The 25,782-nt window shown below is 39.7% G+C and overlaps 1 protein-coding gene across 1 annotated transcript in view; it reads left to right on the top strand.

Moving 5' to 3' along the window:
* Positions 1-25,782, top strand: part of ZC3H3 (zinc finger CCCH-type containing 3) — a 909,551-nt gene that overhangs the window by 306,414 nt on the left and 577,355 nt on the right. Inside the window, exon 4 of the mRNA XM_053715425.1 lies at positions 5,452-5,593. Within this exon, the coding sequence (XP_053571400.1) occupies positions 5,452-5,593 (142 nt within the window). The remainder of the gene's footprint in view (positions 1-5,451; positions 5,594-25,782) is intronic.

Genomic DNA, 25,782 nt, shown 5'->3' with positions numbered 1-25,782 from the left:
GACTTATGTCATAAATTTCAAAAAGAAAAAGCAGGTCAAGGAAGAGTTGTTACTCAAGCAACTTTTAAATGCCAGAAATAGATACTTACGTAACCCTACGACAGAGAACAAACTCAAATATCATGACACCAAAGCGCACAGGGATACATACTTAACGCAAACCGTGGCATGGGATGCCACGAGATTACAGGCCAGGTACTACCGCTATGGCAATAAGACAGGAAAGATGTTGGCCAGACTGACCAAACTAAATAGAGGTAGTAACACAATATCGGCTATTAAACACAATGACATGGTTTATACTGACACAACAGGAATACAGAGGGCATTTACGCAATTCTATTCAAAATTGTACACCACGCATGAGGTAGACACAACCATTCGGGAAAATTTTTGGAGAGACATTCCTCTAGCCACTTTAACGGAGCCACAGCGACAAGCGCTAAGCGCAAGCATAGCCCCAAGTGAGGTATCTGCCTTTATAGGGAAGCTTCCTCTGGACAAAGCCCCGGGTCCTGACGGCCTACCCGGGGAGTTTTATAAGATACTTGGGCAAGAAATAGCTGGTCCACTGACCGAGTTGTTTAATGGTATTCTACAAGGCGAAGCCTACTTGTCCCAGAGATTCACAGAGGCAAATATCAGTTTGATTCTCAAACCAGATAGAGACTGCTTGGCCCCGGAATCTTATCGCCCGATTTCATTAATGAATTCGGATTATAAATTGTTCACGAAAATTCTAGCAGACAGGCTAGCAATAGTGCTCCCTGACCTCATTCATGAAAATCAGACGGGATTTGTGAAAGGCAGATCTTCGGTAATCAATGTGCGCACTCTGCAGTTCTTGCTCACCCATTATTGGAATAGAGCAAGTAAAAATCGGGTACTGCAACAAGACGAAACGTGTGCACTGCTAGTAGACGCGGAAAAGGCCTTTGACAAGGTCCTATGGAGTCACTTGTTCTATACTCTGGAACGATTCGGGATAACTGGGAACTTTGTGAGAGCTTTAAAAGCAATGTATGCTAGCCTTCAGGCTGCGATAGTGGTGAACGGAGTACCATCCCAACCATTTGCCTTGAGTAGAGGAACGAGGCAGGGCTGCCCGCTCTCGCCTCTTTTGTTTGACCTAGCGTTGGAGCCTCTCGCAGTGAAGATCAGACATACTACACAAGGCCTCAAATTAGGTGACAAGACATTACATTTGTCACTTTTTGCGGATGACATGGTGTTGTACATCCAAGACCCCAGACTTAACATCCCACTACTAATGGATATTATTAAAGAATTTGGCCTTATCTCTGGCTACAAAGTCAACACTGATAAAACGGAGCTAATATGGTTATCTTATGCCAACGATATACCTGACCTCCACTACGACTTTCGAGTGGCGGGGACTACCTTTAAATATCTAGGAGTCAAACTCTTGCGAGATCCGGCGAACTGGTACGAAATAAATTACGCGCCCCTGAAAAAAGGTGCCTCGGATCTGACCAAACACTGGATGAGACTACCATTGACTGTCTCAGGCAGGATAGCTCTCATCAAAATGGTCTTATTTCCCAAGCTGCTCTACATAATGCAGATGTTGCCACTACTTATACACAAGAAGGACTTACTTTATTGGAAGTCACTCTTTTTGTCTTTTATCTGGGCTGGGAAAAAACACAGAATTCACTTCAGTAGAATGATGAGCACAGTTCCCTCGGGAGGTATGGCGGTCCCTAATGTCGAGCTCTATTGCTGGGCAGCACAGGCGAAGTATGTCCTAGACTGGCTAACGGGGAATAGTCATTTCACAATCCCAGAACTAGAGCGGCAGGTGGTTCAGCCATGGTCGCTCTCTGTTCTTCCACATCTTAAGGCTGATAAGCTAGACAAGTCTCTGATACATTATCCCCTAATGTCACAGCCTTTACAGGCTTGGAGAAAACTATGCAGCAAATTGAAATGTAGTCATGAAATATCGAAGTACTTACCCCTACAGGGGAATCCACATTTCGTGCCAGGCATGACCACGCTGACATTCAAGACCTGGAAGTCCTTGGGACTGGACAGGGTGTCCAAGATGTTGGAGGGTACTGGGAAAACTATATGTACTTTCTCACAACTCCAAACGACTTACAATCTGCCACGTACGCATCATTTCGCCTACCTTCAGGCTATGCACTACGTCTTGGAGTTGGTTAACTCAGAGGATTTCCCTGAAACTAACAGTGGAGTTCACCAACTCTGCAGTATATACTCTCAGGGTTGCACTTCTATTTCCCCAATATACCAGACATTGTTGGCCCCCACTAACGGACACACCCTGGAATACCTAGGGGAAAAAATGGACTGGGATTCTGAATGCTCCTATAGCCAAAGCACAGATTCAAGATAGCATTGAAAATGTTCGGAGAGCCACTTTGGCGATGAACATTAGAGAATCTCACACGAAAATCTTGCAGACCTCCTATGTGACTCCTCACCAATACAGAAAATGGGAAAAGGATCACGCGGGGAACTGTCCGAAGTGCTCTAAGGCACAGGCGACCTTGTTGCATATGCTATGGGAGTGCCCCAGACTGAAGAAGTTCTGGGGAATGATTTGTCATTGGCTACGTACCCTGAACATACAAGTGGCAACGCTTACACCACAAATAGTAATATTCCTAGATACACCTGAACTGCCCAGAAGTAAGACAGCTTTTCTACACAATGTCATTCTCCAAGCGAGGAAAATGATTCTGAAGTACTGGATAGATAGACGCGCACCAACCCTATTGCAGTTAAAAAATGAGATACATGCACAGCTGATACACGAACAGGTAGACACTATGGGGGATGTAGCAAACCGCACGGCACGTTTCATGAAGAAATGGGACACTTATTTACACTCACTCCATGCTTCACAATTCGCGAGAATTCTATACCCCATACGCAATTCCGAATATCTGTTGGAAGCTCAGTTGCGAGGAGAATGGAAGGTAGATTTTGCAGAGCAGTAAATAAAGAGATATCGCTTCCTTAGTGGAAGGTGGGACGGGAAGCAGACGGGGGGGACTGACACCCTGGGGGAGGAAAGGAGAGCCGGCTGGCTGAGTAATAGGCTGCATAGGGAGGAGGGGGGAAAAGGGGGGGGGGAAATACAATTTTAAAAAACTGTGAGAGATATGTCATGTTGATGTAAAACCAATTGATGAATCAATGCTAGTTTGATATTCTGTAACAATAATCTATCCCTGATGATCTCTGACTTCCCAGGAATAGGGGAATGTTTTCTTTTTTTTCTGTTTTGATTCATGTTATGTCTCTTCACTGAATAAATAAAGAATTTAAAAAAAAAAAAAACATGATATAAAACTAAAAGAACAATACAAAAATAGTGTGCACTCTACTGGTATATAGAGACATTAAAACGGTGCTTGCAGTCATTAAATTTGCATATAAAAAATTCAAACAAGAAAGAAACAGCCAATAAATATATGGTTGTTAAAGAATGACAAGGCAGCACTCAAATCTCTTAAAGAAAAGTGGTATTTATTAACCTCTCACTACTAGTGTCCAAGACACCCTATTCACCATTTATTGACAGTGTAATATAACCTATGAAATATAAATAACAAGAGTTGTCCAGGCCTGGGAACATCACTAGCTCAAGCATAATCACATAGGTGAGCACATAAGTGTAAAAACATGCTCACAAACAAATGAGTTACATATGTCACATAAACAGTATAACACCAAATAATACCAGTGAATAATAATAAAAATAAATAATAATAAAAGTGAATCCAGATGAGGACCGCTCACCAACTCTAAGCCCTTTGGTGAAGGTAAACCTATATGGAAAAGAAGAAAGACTACTACACAAACAGTACAAAAAACTGTATCCTAGAGGTAATGTGCTCACCGTAAACAGAAAGAATCACTCGGGCTGGTGTGTGAAATGAATGCAGAGGTCAACGCGTTTCAGCCTACTACGAGGCCTTTATCAAGACTATACCAGCTCAGACAGTACACAGTATTTAAAGGCCACTTAGCCTATCAGACAGGGGTGTGTGTTTTGAGAACGAATAAAAATGTATCTCATGTTTAAACAATCAAAAAATATATAAGACCTTTATAAGAAATATGTATATGCACTTATTGAAAAAGGTGTCTGATAAAACTTATGTTTTGGTGTAATTAACATTATTTTGACAGTCCTGTGTTACAGATAATCTAAATTTGTTTTGATGCGGCCATTTTGGAAATGGGTATATATGTATTTAAAGCTGGAAAGTGTACCACTATATAAAAAGTCTAAAGCAGCCATTTTGGAAATGGGCATGTATATGTTGGAAAATGGCAACTATGCTACTATATTAAAGATCTAAAACGGCCATTTTGGAAATGGGTATATATATATATATATATATATTCTGAAATGACAACTGTACTTTGGATGCCAGTATCCTATCATGATTTTATATTGCTATTATTGAGAGTTAAAAACTGAATAGTAGGGAACCGGAAAACGAATTTACACTAATGTTGTTATTTTGTGTAACTAAAACCGAGAGGTAGTACAATTAAATTAGGCAACTTTGTGCAACATAGATGTATCTGCAGTACTCTTAAAAAAAGGTACAAAAAGGCTGCAGTGTACTTATAATAACTTTAGTTAAATAAATACATAAATAAACTACAAAACCAAGAATATGTGATAATATATTTATAGATAGAAAGATTATCTTACAGAAACCTCGGGGAGAGCAGGACATTGTGAAATGATTCATAGAATTAATTTACCAAATTGATTAAACATTACAGCCATTATTATTTGATATGTGCATTTGGAGGTTTTAGATATCTCTGAATGCGGAAGGCTGTGGCTGTTCGTGCTGTTCGGCAATTTTCGGAGCAGAATTAATTCTTGGGAAACTGCCAGACACTAGAATCTGGATTTGCACAGATATTAGTGTGTTGCCGTTTCACAAAAATAAATTTTGCTACGAAAATAACTGATCGGCACAAACTGTCACTGCCTTCGAAAGTATCGTAAACCTCTAATAAATACATACAGCCTCATGCTACATAAAAAAAAAATCTAGTTTTCATATGTCCCTAACTGGCAGCAAAAAAGTGCCGGAAACATTCATCCCACCAATATTCTTTTGTATACAGATCGTTTGTAGGATATTCACTATGCGTATTTAAGTTAGTGTCCCTATATTATTTGTATCTATAAAGGATTTAGTGCACTGGTTTCAGAATGTCGATTTCTGCCACTGGGTTGATCTCCTTAATTGCTCGTGTTTACAGGTGACAATGCTTAGATAGAGCACCCACTTTCTGTCAGCGACATGTCGTTAACACACGGTACCAAAACCAATCTAGGAGCACGTGACTGGGCGCTACATATTGTTGTGTGATGAGGGCGTGGCTCAGATATTTATTCTAAAACTTTTTTTTTTTTCCCTTCAGACTCGAACTCCCCCTCTGTTCGTACCTCCACCTCCAGCCGTGTGATAAAGACCAGATACAGTATTGTAAAGAAAAGTATCATCTCTCCCCCTAGAGCATCCTTGAGCTACTCATTCGGCCCCTTCCTTAGCTGGAAGACACGGTAAGTGCTTAATATCTGTACATTTATACATCTCTGGATTTGTTACATTAAATGAATGGCAAAATGTAACTCTCATTAATCTTCTCTAGACTGACTTGCCTGAAACATCTTAAGCTTCCCCATATAACTTTCTGCAGAGTTTGTTGTGCTTCAATCTCTTGTTATCCTTTCCTGAAGCATTACTTCTAGTTAGCCAATCACAAGAGACAGATGTGTGCAGGCACCAATCAGCAGCTAGCTCCCACTAGTGTATGATATGTGCATATTTATTTTCAACAAGGGATACCAAGAGAACAAAGCACTTTTTAAAATAGAAGTGAATTCTTGAAATTACATGCTCTATCTGAATCATGCCAGTTTAATTTCAACTTTCCTATCCGTTTAAGCTAATTAAAACACAAATTGATTTAATGTTAATTTGTGCAACTAACTGACAATTTGAAAATTCAATATAATCTAATTTTAACATAATATTCCTTAAAGTTTAGCCAGGTGGTCAGGAAAATCAGCTGGGTCGATTAATTAGATATTTTGGAGACTGCTGAAATATTTCTCCCTACACCAGGGTGACACTTTTTTTTTATTATTTATGCGCAGATTCGTGATCATTTCCTAAATAAAATAGCTTGAAGTGCCCCTTGTTCCTATTTAAAATGTAAATATACATAAAAGAAACATTTAAATAATTTATTATTTTAAATCCATAATATAAACATACAATTAAAGTTGAATTGCTAATATATAGCCTGGGTTCATAAGAAAATAACAAGCACTATAATTACAGATAGTGACAACAAACGGTATATGGTAGCCCAATAGGTTTGCCACCCCTGCCGTACACATTATAAATATCTAATCACTATCAACCGTGGCTTGTTGCTGATTACTCATTACAGTAAGGGAGAGCCTGTAGCAGGAATCACAACTGTTTGTGTTTTGCACTAGATTTAATTGCTTTTTGGTGCTAGAATACTTTTTATTTCTGTTCCCTTTCCTGATGCATTTTAAATATTATTAGTCCCTGTCATTTGCAGAAATACCTCCCTTGTTGTCACATTTTACAAGGATGTTATATTCAAAATGGAATTCTCCATAAATTTGTTAATGAATGAAAATGAAACATTACAGTATTTATTCTTAATTTATGTAAAATATATACTAGTCCCACACAAATCCTGTAGCCTAATTATACAGTGAAATGTAGCTACATATCCTATCTCCCTTGATAGTGACCAATTAGACCTAACTGTAAATGGGTTTGTGCACTGCTCTAAACAATCACTTTGTAGCCCAAGAAGCAGAGCAATTCAGTTTACAATGTCTGAGCTTCAGCATCTAGATAGTGTGGGACAAGTAAATGTTCATAAACTAAAGAAAAATAAGTCATCGCTGAATATTGCAATTCTTGTCACTTTTATTAATGATTTCATAAGTATATTAGGAATAATATTTTTGAATTTATTGTCATTTAATGTTCCAGAAAGAATAATATCTCCTTGATTTTTGTACAGCAATAGCAGAAATCTGTCACTCTGCTCCAGTCTCAAATAACGTCTTACAGACAAATATATGTGTGCGCATGTGCAGTAAGTCCCTTCAGATACCTGCAGTATAACTTGGGTACCATAATGGCAGCACTCATGATCAGAGGGAGGGGCATGAAATGTATTTAATGTCTCTTTAAATGGGCGGGGAGCTCTTCAGAGATGCAAGTTCTCATGCCGTCACTGCTTTCTCCTGTTTAATTGTGCTCAGTTTATCATCCCTATGTAAGTTTTATCCTTTGCAGCTCACCAAAGATAAATAATATCTCCTGTTAGTGAATCGGCTGCACAGAATAACACAGGCACTGGTGTACATGGAGCGGCTGGAGAGAACCTTAGTGAATTCTGGCTCCTTTTTGACCTTATCCTGTTTTCTAGCTGTAGCATGCAGTTACTGGATGGTACCATACACCTGTGTGTGGGGACCTTCTGCTTGTGTGTGTTATGGGGGGTGGACAATATATTGCAGTATATTATACATGTACATTGCAATTGTTTTATATCAACACATTATGTTGATATTAATGGTACATTCTAGGGTAAACACATTAAGTCACACTCCTCATTGGATGCAATGGCTTGTCACTCATGGGCAGGAAAAGGCTGGTGATTGGTGGATAAGTATGTAGGAAACTCATGACTGAATCAGTTGATGGCATGTAAGTGGTTGACTGTAACTATGTGTTTAACCATTGTTAAAACATTTGGCTCCATTTATCAAGTGCTGTACACAGCTTTAGGTGCCTTGTAGTGCAAACTCATTTGGGCCTACAAAGCCATGTTGAGAATCAGTTATCATTAGTTTGCTGCTTTCTAATCTCTCTTTCACCTCAAAGGTAAATCATCCCAGACTGATTTGTTCCAGGGGTGATTGACAACCAGTTGGTTACACAAGAGCAGTGGGAGGGGCTTTAGGCGCAAGTGCTTGTGAAAATATAACTATGTTTGGTGAATGCTGCCTCTGAAGCCCTAAAAGCAAATGGACCGGTTCCCTGGCTGGGAACTTTGTTTGCCCTGCTTGTTAATAAGTTGGGTCTATAGTGTCAAACAAATATTTGTTTAAGGATGAAAAAATAGAACATATTATTATTGCACGGACATATAGCTTTAATTTTCTGTTTCGTGTCCCTTACAGACATTAGTGAGCAGTAGGTCACATTGAGTTAACCCTCAGAAACAACCTTTCTAGTGAGGATTTTCTTTTCCTTATACATACTGGCACGTTTGAATGCGCACGTGCTGCTGGATAATTTCCTGCCCAACAGTAGCTACTGGGTGTAACTGAGTTGCACATTCAGGCTGTTCTGAACATTTTGTTTTTCTAGCACGTTAACAGCTGAACATTTTGCCGTGAATTCTAGCCGGATTACTAAGGAGGAGGACAGCTCTGGATGGGATAAACCTTCCAGTCTGAATTCTTCTTTAAGAAATGCTGAAAGAAACATTTTAAATAAACAGACGGACTTGTTTTCTTTATTTTATTTTGATCTTTTCGCATTAGAAAAGAAAGTTTTGTAACCGTTTTTTTTTAAGTCTAGTAGTGAAGACTGCAACATGGTGTGAACATTTAGCAGACAATTCTGGAACTGAAAGTTACAGGAGTTTTACAAACTCGCTCATAAACTTATTCCCATGGCTTTAGCAGGACCTCCTGTTATATAGCATACACAGTATTGCAAAATAAATTGCTAGCGTGTAGCCAGGACAGGTTAGTGATTATTCTATTAGTGTAATCTGACCGTCAACAAAATAAGAATAAAGATAAACAAACTGAGTATCTTACAAAGCAATAGCTGAGTATTAAATAGTGTCAGAACAGGGGTTGCAGCATCCCGAGAGAGAGCTAAATGTTATCTGGTTTTAGTTATTTCACCCACTCCAAAATCATGGAGTTGCTCCCCCCCCACCTCCCCCATTGCGGCTGGTACAGCTGGCACTCTTCTGGGAAGGCTGTCCACAAGACTTTGGAGTGTGAATGTGTGCCCATTCAGCCAAAAGGGCACATGTGAGGTCAAGCACTGTTGTTGGAGATCTGATCACAAACAGTGTTCCAATTCATCCTAAAGGTCTTCAATGGGGTTGAGTTTAGGACTCTGTACAAGCCATCTGAGCTCCTCTGCACCAAACTCATCAAACCATGTCTTCATGGACCTCACTTTGTGCACAGTTGCATTCATACTGGAACAGGAAAGGGCCTTCCCCAAACTGTTGCCACAAAGTTAAAGTACCCAGTGGTCTAAATTGTCTTTGTATCCTGTAGCATTAAGATGACTGGAACTAATAGGCCTAGCCCAAACCCTGAAAACAGCCCCAGACCATTATCCCTCCTCCACCAAACTTTACAGTAGACACCGGTAGCATTCTCCTGGCATTCGCCACACCCAGATCCTTCCATCAGACTGCCAGATTGAAGCAGGATTCATGACTCCAGAGATCACATTTCCACTGGTCGAGTGGTGGCGTCTCTCCAGCCGACGCTTGGCATTGCATATTTTGATGTGAGACTTTTGTACAGCTGTTTAGCCAGGGAAATCCATTTTATGAAGCTCCCAACACACAGTTCTTCTACTGATGTTGCTTCCAGAGGCAGTTTGGAACTCTTTATTGAGCGATACAGCAGATAAAAGGCAAAGTGTTCACTCTACAAGCTTTACCACTTGGCGGCCCCACTCTGTGGGTTTGTTGTTGCTAATAGATGCTTCCACATAACAATAATAGCACTTACAGTTGCCCTTGGCAGATCTAGTAGGGCAGAAGTTTTATTAAATAACGTGTGGCAAAGGTTTAATGTCACTGAGCGCTTCAGTACTACCCATTGTACCATCAATGTTTCTCTATGGAGATTTCATGTCTACGTGCTGGACTTTATGCACCTGTTAGCAACGGGTGAGGCTAAAACACCTTGAACTGAATAATTTGGCTGTATAGTTTGTATATACACTTAGGAAATAACCAACATAGAAGTCAGCTCTCTGCACTCCATTTTCACCTGAAAAGGGACATGAAACCCAAAAGTTTACTTCTATTATTAAATTTGCTTCATTCTCTTGGTATCATTTATTGAAGGAGCAGCAATGCACTACTGGTTTCTAACTGAACACATGAGTGAGCCGATGACGATAGATTTATATAGGCAGCCACCAATAAGCAGCTCATGAGCTTTCCTAGATAAACCTTTCAGCAAAGGATAACAAGAGAGGGAAGCAAATTAAATAATAGAAGTAAATTGGAAAGTTGCTCAAAATTGTATGTTTTGTCTAAATCATGAATGTCTAATTGCACACACACACACTCATCCCTACACGCACACACAGTCCCCCTTACACACACACACAAACACAGTTGCCCTTACATGCACACGCAGTCGCCCCTACATGCACACGCAGTCGCCCCTATACGCACACGCAGTCGCCCTTACACGCATACACAGTCACCCCTACACGCGCGCGCACAGTCACCCCTACACGCGCGCGCACAGTCACCCCTACACGCGCGCGCACAGTCACCCCTACACGCGCGCGCACAGTCACCCCTACACGCGCGCGCACAGTCACCCCTACACGCGCGCGCACAGTCAACCCTACACGCGCGCGCGCACACACACAGTCACCCCCTACACGCTCGCGCGCACACACACACAGTCACCCTTGCACGCACACACAATCACCCTTACACGCACGCACGCACAGTCACCCTTACACGCACACATACATATATGTGCCTATAAAAATATGGGTACATTTACAGAGAAAACCATTTCTAATCAACTCAGTCTTAAAGACAGACATTAAAAAAACGACTTGTTACTTGTCTACTGCAGTGTTGTAATTGTTTGGGTTATTACTATTAATTTACTGGCAATTCTTCTACATAAATCTCACTTATTTAACTTCTGCAGTTTGGGTACCTACTCTGGTCCCCCACTGGCTAATATTTTGTTTGGTTTCTATGCCCGTGTTGGGGAGTTGTGCTTTTTTCTCATTTGGAACATTTCTTGTAGCTAGCACTGTAACAGCTGCACATTCTGACATGTGTCCCCTCTACGGGGTATCAGCAATGTACAGATTCCTCTACAGCCGGCAGCAGCAACAAAATTATAACATTGTTGGTGTGAAGTGTTTAGCAAGGGAGAGAGTTATTGGATAAGCCTTCTCAATCACATATTTATGTGTATTCACTAGGTGCTGCTAAACATATGAATGAGGTCTGTTTGTCAACTGCTTTCTGTGTAATGATAGAAACAAAACAGTTTGATAACCCGTTAATATTGTTTGATCACGCAATGAAACAAAAATAAATAAAATACAGTAATTGTTGCACGCATATAGAACTCTTGTTCATCTAAACATTTTATGTAAAACCTGTTTAAACTAGTTTTGAAACCAACAGAAAATGTGCATTTCCCGCAACTGATCAGTTGCTCATTGGCTTATATAGACACCTCCTACAGCTGTTTGTGGACAGAGACAGCTCCACAGACATTAAAAAAACAACAAAAAACAAACAGGTTTAATAAACATAACAAAATCTGCTACTGATAAAAACAAAGAAAACACATCAATTGAAAATAAGATCTTTTAGATGGGGCAGAATCAGCATGTTATCCTATTTGTTTCACATTAATGTATAATAAACGTATACCTCTTAGTAGATCTTGTGTAATACCAAGAACCATAGCGGTGCGCATCCGAGAAGTCCAAGAATGTTAGTGAAACTGTACTTGGTTAAGTGCTACCTGTTAGACAATTCTATAATATAGAAACCCAAAATGTCTCCTTCATGATTCAAATAGAGCATACAGTTTGAAACAACCTTCCAATTTACTTAGTTCTCTTGGTATTCTTTGTTGAAAAACATACCTAGGTGGGCTCAGAAGCTGGGACCTAGCTGCTGATTGGTGACTGCACATATATGCCTCTTGCCATTGGCTTACTGGTTTGTTCAGCTAGCTCCCAGTAGTGCATTGCTGCTCCTTCAACAAATACAAAGAGAATGAAGCAAAATTGGTAATAGAAGTAACTTGGAAAGTTGTATAAAAATGTATGTTCTGACTGAATCATGACAGAAATGTTTTGGGTTTCATGTCCCTTTTAATGAAAAGTTTATCTATACAGCATCATGTGTCTGTCGAATCAATGAGATTATATTCAAGACATTTAAGTCAAAACTAAAACACGTAAGGACAAACATTTTGCAGTGCACGTGTATTAGTAGTTAAAGCTTTCAGGCTTAGTAATAACTTACTGTGCATGTAACATACAGACCATCTGCCTACATGCTGCATGCACTGACACAGGTAAGTGCTTTTACCGTCTAGGTGAGAAGGATGCAGCACTTGGGAGTTCCTTTTGAGAAAAAAAGGGTATGTAGAAAACAAAGTGGATCCTTATGGGACTGAATATCCCTTTTAAGATTGGGGGATTTATTTGGGCTGCAGTTCAGGGCACTGTTCTGTCATAAGAAGGCTCTTTTATTTTGGCTATTGGGCTGCAGTTCAGGGCACTGTTCTGTCATAAGAAGGCTCTTTTATTTTGGCTATGGGGATTTGTTTGCACAGTTTACCCTTATTTTTATCTGCAGTTTGAACAGGATTTATCTGCTGGTGTGGATTAGATTCCTGGTTACCGGTTGAGTGAGTCTCTCCAGCTTTTCTTGGGCGTAGAGGTACCGATTATTTGTTTAGTATTTTTTATACAAGGAAATGTATTTCTAAATATTTAGTAGAAATAAAAGATTAAGAAAAGAGGGGTGGGCTATTTGATTTGGTATGGATGCCAATCCCAAGCTTTCTCTGTCTTTTGACAAATGTCTTTACTGTGCAGATGCCCAGGTTATACCTCCTGGGCATTTTTTTTCCTCTTGCCTTAATAAAGTTTTATTATCTAAAGATAAGGATACCCTATCTGAGCCTTCTTTTCTCCATAGTTCTGGTAAAAGAAAGAGGAAATCTAAGAACATCTCTATGGGTTCTGATTTCACCAAGACTAATTTGGTTAGTCTTTCTCGGTTATCTAGCGAGGATCATTCCTATGCAGCTTCTGAGGGTGAGATCTCTGATTCTGAATCTGCGGTTCTTAGTACAGTAGATTCTGAGGAGGTTCATTTTAGATTTAAACTTGAGCATCTCCGTTTACTTTTGAAGGAGGTTTTAGCTACTTTGGATGACTCTGAAACAAATGCAAAAGGCCAATAAGCTAAACAGATTTTTTGATGTCAACCCTAAGTCTGTTGAGATTTTTCCTGTTCCAGATCGTATGCCTGACATTATATCTCAGGAATGGGAGAATCTGGGTGTTCCCTTTAACCCGTCTCCTGTGTTTAAGAAGATGTTTCCTGTTGCTAATTCAGTGCGAGATCTTTGGCGCACTGTTCCTAAGGTAGAGGACGCTATATCCACCTTAGCTAAAAGAACTACTATCCCTCTTAAGGATAGTTCCTCATTTAGAGACCATATGGATAAGAAACTGGAGGGTTATTTAAGAAAGATGTTTCTTCATCATGGTTTGTAATGACAACCAGTTGCTTGTATTGCGACAGTTGCTGGTGCAGCCTCTTATTGGTGTGATTCATTGTCTGATCTAATTTCAGACTTTTATCTGTGACGCCAGTATGCAAGTAGACAGGCTGGGAGCCAAGATTTCTAGTTTTGTGATTCTAGCCCTATGGTTAAAATCTTGGTCTGCGGATGTGACTTCTAAGTCCAAGTTTCTGTCTCTACTCTTTAAGGGTAAGACTTTATTTGGTCCTGGTCTGGCAAAGATCATTTCCACGGTTACTGGTGGAAAAGGAGCTTTTTTACCGCAGGATAAGAATAGGCCCAAGGGTCAACTAACTTCTAATTTTCATTCCTTTTGTAACTTCAAGGGACAGAAATCTTCCTTGTCTTCTAAACCTGAGCAAGCCAATATCCCTTGGAGAGCTAGCCAGCCTTGGAATAAGGATAAACAATCCAGAAAGCCTTCTGCTGACACTAAATCAGCATGAAGGGGCCGCCCCCGATCCAGTTCTGGATCAAGTAGGGGCAGGCTTTCCTTCTTTCAGCAAGCTTGGATTTGCGACATCCTAGATCCTTGGGCAGTTGATATATAACCCAGGGATACAAGATAGGATTCAAATCTTGTCTCCCCCCAACCCCCAGGGGCAGATTTCTCCTATCGAGATTATCTGTAAACCAGGTAAGGAGAGAGGCCTTCTTAAACTGTATAAAGGATCTGTCTTCTCTGGGAGTGATTGTCCCAGTTCCTCTAGCAGAACAGGGTCAGGGATTTTATTCAAATCTTTTTGAGGTTCCCAAAAAATAGGGAACTTTTCGCCCCATACTAGACCTCAAGTCTCTCAACAAGTTTCTCAAGGTTCCATCCTTCAAAATGGAGACTATTTGTACTATTCTCCAATTTGTAGCCCTTCCTTTCGACCTCACCCCTGCTCCCCGAATCTTTACGATGGTTCTAGGGGCTCTTTTGGCTGTGGCCAGATCTCTAGGGATTGCGGTGGCTCCTTACCTGGACGATATGTTGGTTCAGGCTCCATCTTTTCAGTAAGCAAAATTCCATACAGATTTTCTGTTATCAATTCTCCTCTCTCATGAGTGGAAGGTGAATCTAGGGAAAAGTTCCTTGGTGCCAAGTACCAGGGTATGTTTTCTCTTCAGTCCTCTTTTCATCCATCAGTGGCAGTGTGTATGGAAGTAATTGGTCTCATGGTGGCATCCATTGACATTATTCAGTTTACTCGTTTCCATCTGAGAGCTCTACAGTTATGCATGCTCAGACAATGGAACGGAGACCACTCGGACCTCTCTCAGAGAATAATGTTAGACTCTCAGACAAGGATTTCTCTGTCCTGGTGGATCTCCCAGGATCATTTTTCTCAGGGCACCTGTTTCCTGAGACCTTCTTGGGAGGTTGTGACCACGGATGCCAGCCTGTTAGGCTGGGGAGCAGTTCATGGTTCCTTAAGAGCTCAGGGACTTTGGAGTCTGCCCTCCCTATAACTATCCTAGAATTAAGAGCAATTTTCAATGCGCTAACAGCTTGGCCTCAACTGAGTTTAGTCCGGTTTATCAGATTTCAATCTGACAACATCACTTCGGTGGCGCATATCAACCACCAAGTAGGAACTCGGAGCTTATTAGCTATGAAGGAGGTGACTTGCATTCTTCAGTGGGCGGAGTCTCACGATTGTCATCTTTCTGCCATTTACATCCCAGGGGTGGACAACTGGGAAGTGGATTACCTGAGCAGGTAGACCTTTCACCCAGGGGAATGGGCTCTCCATCCGGAAGTATATTCTCGATGTTAACCCTCAAGTGGGAAGTTCTGAAGCTGGATCTGATGGCGTCTCGTCTAAAGGCCAAGCTTCCAAAATACGGAGCAAGATCAAGAGATCCTTAAGCAGATCTGATAGATGCCCTGGCAGTGTCATGGGATTTCGGTCTAATTTATTTGTTCCCTCCGGTTGCCCTTCTTCCTCGTGTAATAGCCCATGTCAAACAGGGAGCAGGCTTCGGTGATTCTAATAGAACTTGGTTTGCAGACCTAATGAGGCTGTCATTTCCCCCATGGAAATTGCCTCTGAGGAAGGATCTTCTTCTTCAGGTTCCCTTCCTCTATCCAAACTTAGTTTCTCTGAAGCTGACTGCTTGGAGATTTTATGAGACTGTGATTCAGGCTCGTAAGCCTGTTACTCACAAGATTTATTATAAGGTATGGCGTAAATGCCTTCATTGGTGCGGATCTAAGAGTTTTTCTTGGAGTCAGGTGAGAATTCCCTGTATTCTGTCTTTTCTTCAGGAGGGTCTGGAGAAAGGTTTATCAGTCAGTACTCTAAAGGGTCAGATTTTGGCTCTGTCTATTCTTTTGCAAAGGCATCTGGCAATTTTGCCGGATGTTCAATCTTTTGTTCAGGACTTGATTAGAATCAGGCCTGTGTTTAGGTCAATTGCTCCTTCTTGGAGTCTTAATCTGGTTCTTAGGATTCTGCAGCAGGCTCCTTTTGAGCCTATGCATTCTGTTGACATTAATTTATTGTCTTGGTAGGTTTTGTTTCTTCCTGCAATTTCATCTGCCCGTAGGCTTTTGCCTCTACAGTGTGAACCTCCTTATCTTATTTTTCATGCGGATAAGGCGGTTCTTCGTACTAAATTTGGATTCCTACCTAAGGTGGTTTCGGAACGCAATATTAACCAAGAAATTGTTGTTCCTTTATTTTGTCCTAATCCTTCCTCTCAGAAGAAACGGGTGTTGCACAATCTAGATATTGTGCGTGCTCTGAAGTTCTATTTGCAAGCTACTAAAGATTTTCGTCAATTGTCTTCTCTTTTTGTTGTATTTTCAGGTAACCGGAAGGGTCAGAAGGCCACTTCTTCTACTCTCTCCTTTTGGCTAAGAAGTGTTATTCGATTGGCTTATGAGACAGCTGGACAGCAGCCTCCAGAGAGAATTACGTCTCACTCCACTAGGGCTGTCTCTTCTTCTTGGGCCTTTAAAAATGATGCTTCTTTGGAACAGATTTGCAAGGCAGCCACTTGGTCTTCATTGCAAACTTTTTCCAAATTTTACACATTTGATGTTTTTGCCTCAGTTGAGGCTTCTTTTGGGTGAAAAGTTCTTCAAGCGGTGGTGCCTTCTGTTTAGGTTTGCCTGTCTTGTGTATCCCTCCCTTCCATTCTGTGGACTCTAGCTTGGGTATTGGTTCCCACTAGTAATTAAATGGATTTGTGGACTATCCATGCCTTTGGAAAGAAAATATAATTTATGCTTACCTGATAAATTATTTTCTTTCCTGGCATGGAGAGTCCACAACCTGTCCTTATTTTAATCTTAAGACGACTTTTATCATTTTCTAAACCTCAGGCACCTCTATATCCTTTGTGTCTTCTTCTCTTTGCATGATTCCTTGGCTGAATGACCTGGGGATTGTGGGAAGTGGGAGGATACTTGAAACTCTGCTGGGGTTTTCTTTGCCTCCACCTGGTGGCCAGGAGTTGAATTCCCACTATTAATTGAATGGATTTGTGGACTCTTCATGCCAGGAAAGAAAATAATTTATCAGGTAAGCATAAATTATATTGTTTCCATCAATTTTCTCTCTTGAAATTCCTAATTTTGCAGCCAGGGCCAAATCATACAATTTTCTGATTAGTCCGAACTGCCTGGGAGTTCAAAATAATAAAAAACTAAATTTAAGAGTGTCTGCCAACCTGAGGGAGTTTTCTAGCAGTTCAAGAATATATAACAACACATGATAGCTAACACATTACATTGCCCAAATGTTGTCTTAATGAATATGAACAAATAAATATGACGCTAATACTTAATGGTCCCAACTCATAAGAACCAGAAACCGTAACCCAAATTTGGTGGCCACTTTCTGTGCATCCAGAAGAACAACTGCAATGACTGTCATTCATTCAAGTGACAGTTTAGGTTGAAAGCATAAAACTCCTTTCCTAGGAGAAACCCACACCTCCCCAGTCACCATCTTAAAAAGGCCCTCAACTTATAAGAGAAATCAGATCTCTGAGACGAGCCTAGATTGTTACAGCTCCACTGGAACAGTAGGATAAGCAAAACCATACAAATAGAAAACGATATCTAATTGGTTACCACCCGCTACACTTTAGTGCAATCCGTTGTACAAGGAATGGTAGATAGCCTTGAGATTTTTCAGATCTTTTAAGTCTTTGACAAAAAATATGTTGGATATACATGTCCAGAACAGTTAGGGAGAACTAGAGAGCTTTCAGAAAGATTTATCTATCATCCAGAAAGTTGAAAGCACAAAGATTTAAGCCACAAGCTCTGGTGATGAGGCTTACACAAGGATTAAAGGGTTGTGAAACCCAACATTTTTCTATCATGATTTAGGCAGAGCATGCAATTTTAAACAACTCTGTATTTTACTTCTATTATCAATTTATCTTGGTTTCTCTTATGGAAAAGCAATGACGTAAGCTGAGGAGCCCATTTCTGGACCACTATATGTCAGCAGTTTTGCAAGAATGTTATCCATTTGCAAGAGTACTAGATGGCAGCATTATATCCTGACATGTAATCCTCCAGATGCTACCTAGGTATCTCTTCAACACAGAATACCATGGGTACAAAGCAAATTTGATAATAGAAGTAAATTGGAAAAATTTTTTTAAATGGTCTGTTCTGACTGACTCACAAAAGAACATTTGGGTTTCTATATCCCTTTAAGTCAAGATAAGGAGAAATGCCCTTTGGTCTATAGAGGTGAATTTTTTACTGTTGTAATGGATTTTAAATATTAGTGACTAAAACTTTACCCAAAATATCATGAGTTATTATGAGGAAGATCTTAGTGATTTGCTCTTGGTCTCTTCACCTTCTGTTCGTGTTCAGAGGGAAGTATTCTGTGATATCATGAGGATAGGTTGCTCATAGTCAGGTGAGATAATCTAAGACGTCTTGTCAGTATGGAGAGGCTTCTAAAAAATTGTTAGAAACAAACATTTAATTTGAAAGATATTTATCTCACTATGCAGAGATTTCTTGGTGTGAAGGAGAGACACCTACATTACAATATAAGGTCTAAAAAAAAATCCAAAAGATTTTGCATGATTTCTGTCCATGCCGGTGAGCTTCTGAATATCAGGCCCTCATAAAGATAAGGATTCAGTGAATTATATATGTGAAGTCATGAGGATCTTTATTGGTTTGGGCTCATGGTCTTTTCAGTTCCCAGGATGGCAATTCTGTTAACAATATCTGTGCTGTCATGAGGTTACTTGTAATGATGCACTCATGGTTTTATCTTCAAATGTGCTAGTGGTCTATTTAACTTCCTTTTGGGGTCAGTGGGATAGTGACAGTAATTTCTCTGATGCCACTAGAATTCTTGTAGAAATGTGCTAAGTGGTTTCTTCACCATGTTAATCTCTTAAATTATGATTTTGAGCAATATTTTTAAATCTAAAAGCCTATGTCCTACTGTGTCTAGGACAAACATCATTTGCACCTTTATGTTTCATGGGGAGTGTTTTGACTTTTCTTGTGGGCAACCAGGGTGTTGTAAAACCAGGTCTGTTTTGTTGTTTCCTAAACATCCGTTGATCTACAGTAGGTGCCCCTTGCAAGATGAACATGCACATACTGACCTGTCATGTTTAATGATGCGTCGGTTTAAGTCACTTTGTCCTTTCCCGTTAAGCTGATGGATGTTTCAGCTACATTCCCTCGTTGCTTCACAAAAAAGCAGCCCAGTGGATTTCATTTTATCCCCTGCAGGAAATAGATGAAAGTATATTTTAAATTAATTTTACTGCTCTTTTTTGTAATATTTTTGTTTTAAATAGATTTATAAGCATCTTGGGAGCTATTTGCCTAAATTTATGAAGATAATTTTCGCTCTCTCGATAAGGTTAAATTTACACCTGCTATTTCCATATTAATTCACACGGCTAAGTGGATCTCATTTTCTTCCGTTCTCCTATCTATTGAGCATGGCCTTTCCTAATGCAATTTCCCCTTCAGTAAATCACAATGATCAGGAGTCATGATCAAGTTAAATTAACTTAAATTAATTTACTTAATAAGAGTTCCAGATCATTGTGAATGAGCACAAGATTTATAGATCCCCTCTTCTTTTCTCGGCTCTGCTGCTTAGCTTCCTCCTGCTCGGATGTGGAATGATAGTATTTTATGTGTTACGTGGCTAAGACGAATCTGAGCTGCTGTTTGTAGACAACAAGTGTATTGTGATTAGCATGTAAATATAGTATTAGCACGCAAGAACCATGCATTTAAATTGGTCCTTAAGTGGGTAATAAAGTCTTTTTAAATTACTATTTTTTTTGATTTTCTGTAAAGTTGCTGTAGTTGTATTTGTACGTAGGAAATAAAAGTGTTTTTTTGTGGGGTGTGTAACTGTGCTGTGGTTGGTAGGAGTCTTTATTATTAGCCAATGGGCTTTTATCTGACACCAGTACTGAACACGCATCAACTTTCTGTATTTTTATAAATAAAATAAGCAGCTTAAATGTAACCTTTTATTCAAGCACAACTATTTTAATATGTTTAAATAGTGCTCATCATAAAAATGTTACTCTTCTTTTTTCATGTAATCAGAGTAACATCATGTTTGCATGTCAATTCTGCTGGGGACTTAAATATTACTAATGTCTTATGTCACTTCTGTGTCTTCAAAACACCCTCTTGTCATAGCATTACAATCAATGAATACAAGTGCGTGTGTGCGTATATACTATCTGTCTGTCTACCTAACTTTTTCTCTCTCTCTCTCTCTCTATCATCTATCTATCTATCTATCTATCTATCTATCTATCTATCTATCTATCTTATATATTCTACTGTTTGTTTTTACACCTGGGCCTCACGTATCTCATATTCTGCTAATGTAAAATGAGTTATCTGCACAGACCTATACATTATCTTGTGTAGAGCATTCACTGGGCCATCTTTCTAAGCTCAGATACTTTAAGTGATAGCACTAAGAATTATACATGAATTGAACGATTTGAAGAAGATTTGCGCTACCCTGGGCCAGGCCTATATATTTTCTTTGTTATCTCTGTTTTCTGGCCTGTTTTTCCTTTTTACTGCCTCATGCCCATCTCCGCATACAGTTCTTATGTGTCCTTCTCGCCTCTTATAAAACCTCTTGTTACCAGACTGGACTACCTCACACAAATCTCCAGAATGATACATGTATATGTCTTCTGATTACTGCTCACTACAACTGTATACTGTAATCTTACAACGTGGTAATATGCTGGATTTTTATATATAATTATAGAAAAGCGCACTCAGCTAAGACGGAACAAAAGCTGAAAAAACTTCCATGCTTTTCCACAAGGCTAGTGGCACTCGGGTGCAGTCTCTTTTAGCTCACTATGCCTTTCACAGATGACAAATATCCTGTAGTATATCTGTCTAATTCTTCCAAAAGACAGTCCAGCCCCGAAATACCAGGCAATTCTCCTCCGAACGAGGGGAAACAACAAACCCTATACATTTGTCAGTTTTCTGGTTCTGTCCTTGTTCAGGGGAGGATTGCTTGGCATTTGGGGGCTGGGCTGACCTTGTTAGGTGTGATCAGACTGATTGTCTTCAGGAAACGTTCTCCTCTGTGAAAAACACAACTGGGCTAAAAGAAGCAGCTCCTAGGTGGTAACTCGGCATATAACAAGTTACTGAGCTGTTGTTTGATCCTGGCAGACTGCTTCTCTTTCTGTATTTGTATTATGACCCCAGGGAAGTCTCCCTAAGTGTGATGGGGAACCCAGACGTGGCCTCCTTGTCTGATGTGCTTAGAGGGCTACACCTCACTGACGAAGCCCACAGATCATCTGTTCCTTGTTCAGAGAGGGATTGTCTGGTATTTTAGGGCTGAACTGACCTTGTTTGGCGGGATCAGGCTGTTCTATGGCGATTTACCACCCAGGAGCAGTCTCTTTTAGCCCAATTGTGCTTTTTATAGTGGAGAACTTTCCTGATATATAACAATCTACTGAGCTGTTGTTCATCCCCTGTAGAGAGTTTCTCTTTCTGTGTATACACACACCCCTGAGTATCAGTTGTACACTATCACTTGTTTCCTTTTAGTTTCATAAATTGAAGACACTTTTAATTAGTCATTTAAATGCAAGAATATTTTTTTGATGGTTAAACACTGCTCTTTTGTATACGTCAGTAATGTCCAACTTCTTAACACGAGGGTCGCAGATCAATATTTTAGAAGCATTTTTAACCTTTTTAAAGGGAAAGTCAACACCAGATTTTTGTTGTTTAAAAGATAGATAATCCCTTTATTACCCATTCTTTAGTTTTGCATAATCAACACAGTTATACTAATACACATTTTACCTCTGTGATTACCTTGTATCTATGCCTCTGCAAACTGCCCCCTTATTTCAGTTCTTTTGACAGACTTGCATTTTAGCCAATCAGTGTTCACTCCTAGGTAATTTCACGTGCGTGATCTCAATGTTATCTATATGACACACATGATCTAACGCCCTCTAGTGGTGAAAAACTGTCATAATGCATTCGGATTAGAGGCGGCCTTCAAGGTCTAAAAAATTAGCATATGAGCCTACCTAGGTTTAGCTTTCAACTAAGAATACCAAGAGAACAAAGCAAAATTTGTGATAAAAGTAACTTGAAAAGTTGTTTAAAAATGACTTGTCCTATCTGAATCATGAAAGTTTATTTTGGACTTGACTATCCCTTTAAGTGTGAATGACGACACATGGTTTGTCACCCGCAAAGTAGCTTACAGAGCTTATTACACCCTGCCCCCCCCCTGCTCTTAACACGCATATCAGTTGGGTTTGTGGTGATATCATCAAGCCCAGGAAACCCAGAAGGGAAGGGTTAAGGAAGCTGGATGGAGGGATTGGTCTTCAAACCTTCAAGACCCACTATTTGAAAGCTTATCACCTGCTATTTCAAACAGTGTGTGTTTGAAATGGGTACAATGTAATTCATTGTACCCATGAAGGAAAATTCTTTCAGACCTATAAGATGGTGACTATAAGGACTAGTCTGCCTTTTGTTCAGCAAGGTCACTTCATGTTCACATTCCGATTCATCCAGATCACTATTGTTTTCTGAGATTCTCTTTTCTAAATGAGCATTACCAATTTGTCGCTCTTCCGTTTGGCCTTGCAACAGCACCAAGAATATTCTTAATAGTTGTAGGTGCCCTTCTATCTGTAAATTAGAGAGCAGGGTATTGCTGTGTTTCCTTATTTGGACGATATCTTGGTACTAGCTCAATAGATTTCCAGATAGATTCAGTGTCCATGACTCTATCCCTAACAGAAAAGAGACGTTTGAGATTGGTTTCAGCTTGTCTAAACCTTCAGACTCTTATCATTTGCTTCAGTGGCTATGTGCATGGAAGTTTTAGGTCTTATGATTGCATTATCGGATGCAATCCCTTTTGCTTGTTTTCATATGAGACCTCTACAGTTTTGCATGTGGCACCAATGGTGCAGGGATTATACTCAGTTATCACAACTGATATACTTAAATCCCAACTCTCCACTCTCTCTGACTTGGTGGTTATAACTTCACCTTATTGTTTAAGGAGCCTCCTTTGTTTGTCCTACCTGAACTGTGATCATAACAGATGAATGTCTCTCAGGTTGGGGAGCTATTTGGAGGTCTCTGACAGCACAAGGAGTTTGGAATCCTCGAGAGGCGAGGTTACCAATCCATATCTTAGAACTCCATGCTATTTTCAGAGCTCTTCAGGCTTGGCCTCTATTAAGAGAGAATAGTATATTCTGTTTCAAACAGACAATGTCGCAACAGTGGCATATGTCAATCATCAAGGTGGGACTCACACTCCCTTAGCAATAAAATAAGTATCTATAATACTTTCTTGGGCAGAATCCAATTCTTGTCTAATCACTGTGATTCAAATACCAGGTATAGACAATTAGGAAGCTGAATATCTCAGCCGTCAGATTCTACATTCGTGTAGTAGTCTCTCCATCCAGATGTGTTCTGTGAGATTGTACAGATGTGGGGTCCTCCAGACATAGATCTGATGGCCTCTTGTCTTAACAAGAAACTTCCCAGATACCTCTCCAGGTCCAGGGATCCTCAGGCGGTAATGATGAATGCTCTAGCAGTTCCATGGTTTTACCAACCGGCTTACATTTTTTCACCTCTGGGAGTGATCTCAAAGATGGAACAATCTTATGTGTTTCTGATAGCACCAGCATGGCCTCACAGGTTCTGGTATGCGGACCTTGTCCAAATGTCCAGTTGCCAGCCTTGGTCACTTCCTATAAGGCCAGACCTTCTGTCTCAAGGCCCCGTTTTCCATCAGGATCTCAAATCTCTAAACTTGAAGGCATGGAAATTGAACGCTTAGTTCTTAGTCATAGACGTTTCTCTGACTCAGTAATTAACACTATGATACAGGCTCGTAAGTCTGTTTCAAGTAAGATTTATCATAGGGTTTGGAAAACCTATATTTCATGGTGTTCCACTTATGATTATTCTTGGCATTCATTTAGAATTCCTAGGATTTTACAGTTGTTTCAGGATGGTTTGGATAAAGGTTTGTCTGCAAATACTTTGAAAGGACAAATCTCTACTCTTTCTGTCTTATTTCATAGAAAGATTGCTAGGCTTCCTCATATCCACTGTTTTGTTCAGGCTTTGATTAGTATCAAGCCTGATATTTAATCAATTTCTCCTCCTTGGAGTCTCAATTTGGTTTTAAAGATTTTGCAGGCTCCTCCTTTTGAGCCTCTGCATTCTTTGAATATTAAACTACTTTCTAGGAAAGTTGTATTTCTTTTGGCTATCTCTTCTGCTAGAAGAATTTCTAAATTGTCTGCTCTCTCTTGCGAGTCTCCTTATATGATTTTCCATCAAGATAAAACTGTTTTGCGGACTTCATTTACATTTTTGCCTAAAGTTGTGAGTTCTAACAACATTAAAAGGGAAATGCTTGTTCCTTCCTTGTGTCCTAATCCTAAGAATACTCTTGAAAGGTCTTTACATTCTTTGGATGTGGTAAGAGCTTGAAATATTATGTTGAGGCTACTAAAGATTTCAGAAATACTTCTAGTCTATTTGTTATTTTTTCTGGCTCCAGGAAATGTCAGAAAGCCTCTGCCATTTCTCGGACATCTTGGTTGAAACTTTTGATTCACAAATCTTATTTGGAGGCGGGGTAGTCTCCGCCTCATAATTACTGCTCATTCTACTAGATCAGTTGCCACTTCTTGGGCTTTCAAGAATGAAGCTTCAGTTGATCAAATTTGCAAAGCAGCAACTTGGTCTTCTTTGCATACTTTTACAAAATTTTACCATTTTGATGTGTTTGTTTCTTCAGAAGCAGCCTTTGGTAGAAAGGTTCTTCAGGCAGTTTTCTCAGTTTGATTCTAGTGCCTTTGATTTGAATTTTTTTATTTTTAATTTGTAAGAAAACTTAATATTTTTTTTGGATTTAATTTCTCAGCGTATTTAGCTGTTGTTATTTTATCCCTCCCTCTCTAGTGACTTGTGGATTTCCACATCTTGGGTATTATATCCAATATGTCACTAGCTCATGGACTCTTGCCACTTACATGAAAGAAAACATAATTTATGTAAGGATTTACCTGATAAATTAATTTCTTTCATAGTGGCAAGAGTCCATGAGACCCACCCTATTTTTTGTGGTTATGATTTGTTTTGTATAAAGCACTTTATCTTTTTGTATGCTTTTTACTCCTTCTTTTACACCTCACTTCTTGGCTACATGTTAACTAAGGTATGAGTGAGGTGAGGGGTGTATTTATAGGCATTTTGAGGTTTGGGAAACTTTTTCCCATCCTGGTAGGAATCCCATAAGTCACTAGCTCATGGACTCTTGCCACTATGAAATAAAAAATGTATCAGGTAAGTTCTTACATAAATTATGTTTTTCACACTTGATGTAGGTTTCCTATGTCATGATATATACATAAAGTAAGTGTACATTATGAATCTGTTGGGTCTCTCACTGGCCTACAGTAGGGCCTAAATGTGAGCAGCATCTAAAACTCCAAAACCGCTCAGCACAGGGGGTGGATAGGGCTTAGCAGGTAAAGGGTTAATGTAAAATGAATTCTTACTGAGATGTATATGGGTTTATAGGCTTTACAGCACA

Source organism: Bombina bombina, chromosome 5 (genome assembly GCF_027579735.1).
Source record: "Bombina bombina isolate aBomBom1 chromosome 5, aBomBom1.pri, whole genome shotgun sequence".
In the NCBI taxonomy this organism is placed as follows: Eukaryota; Metazoa; Chordata; class Amphibia; order Anura; family Bombinatoridae; genus Bombina; species Bombina bombina.
This window is presented reverse-complemented; position numbering and strand designations above follow the sequence as displayed.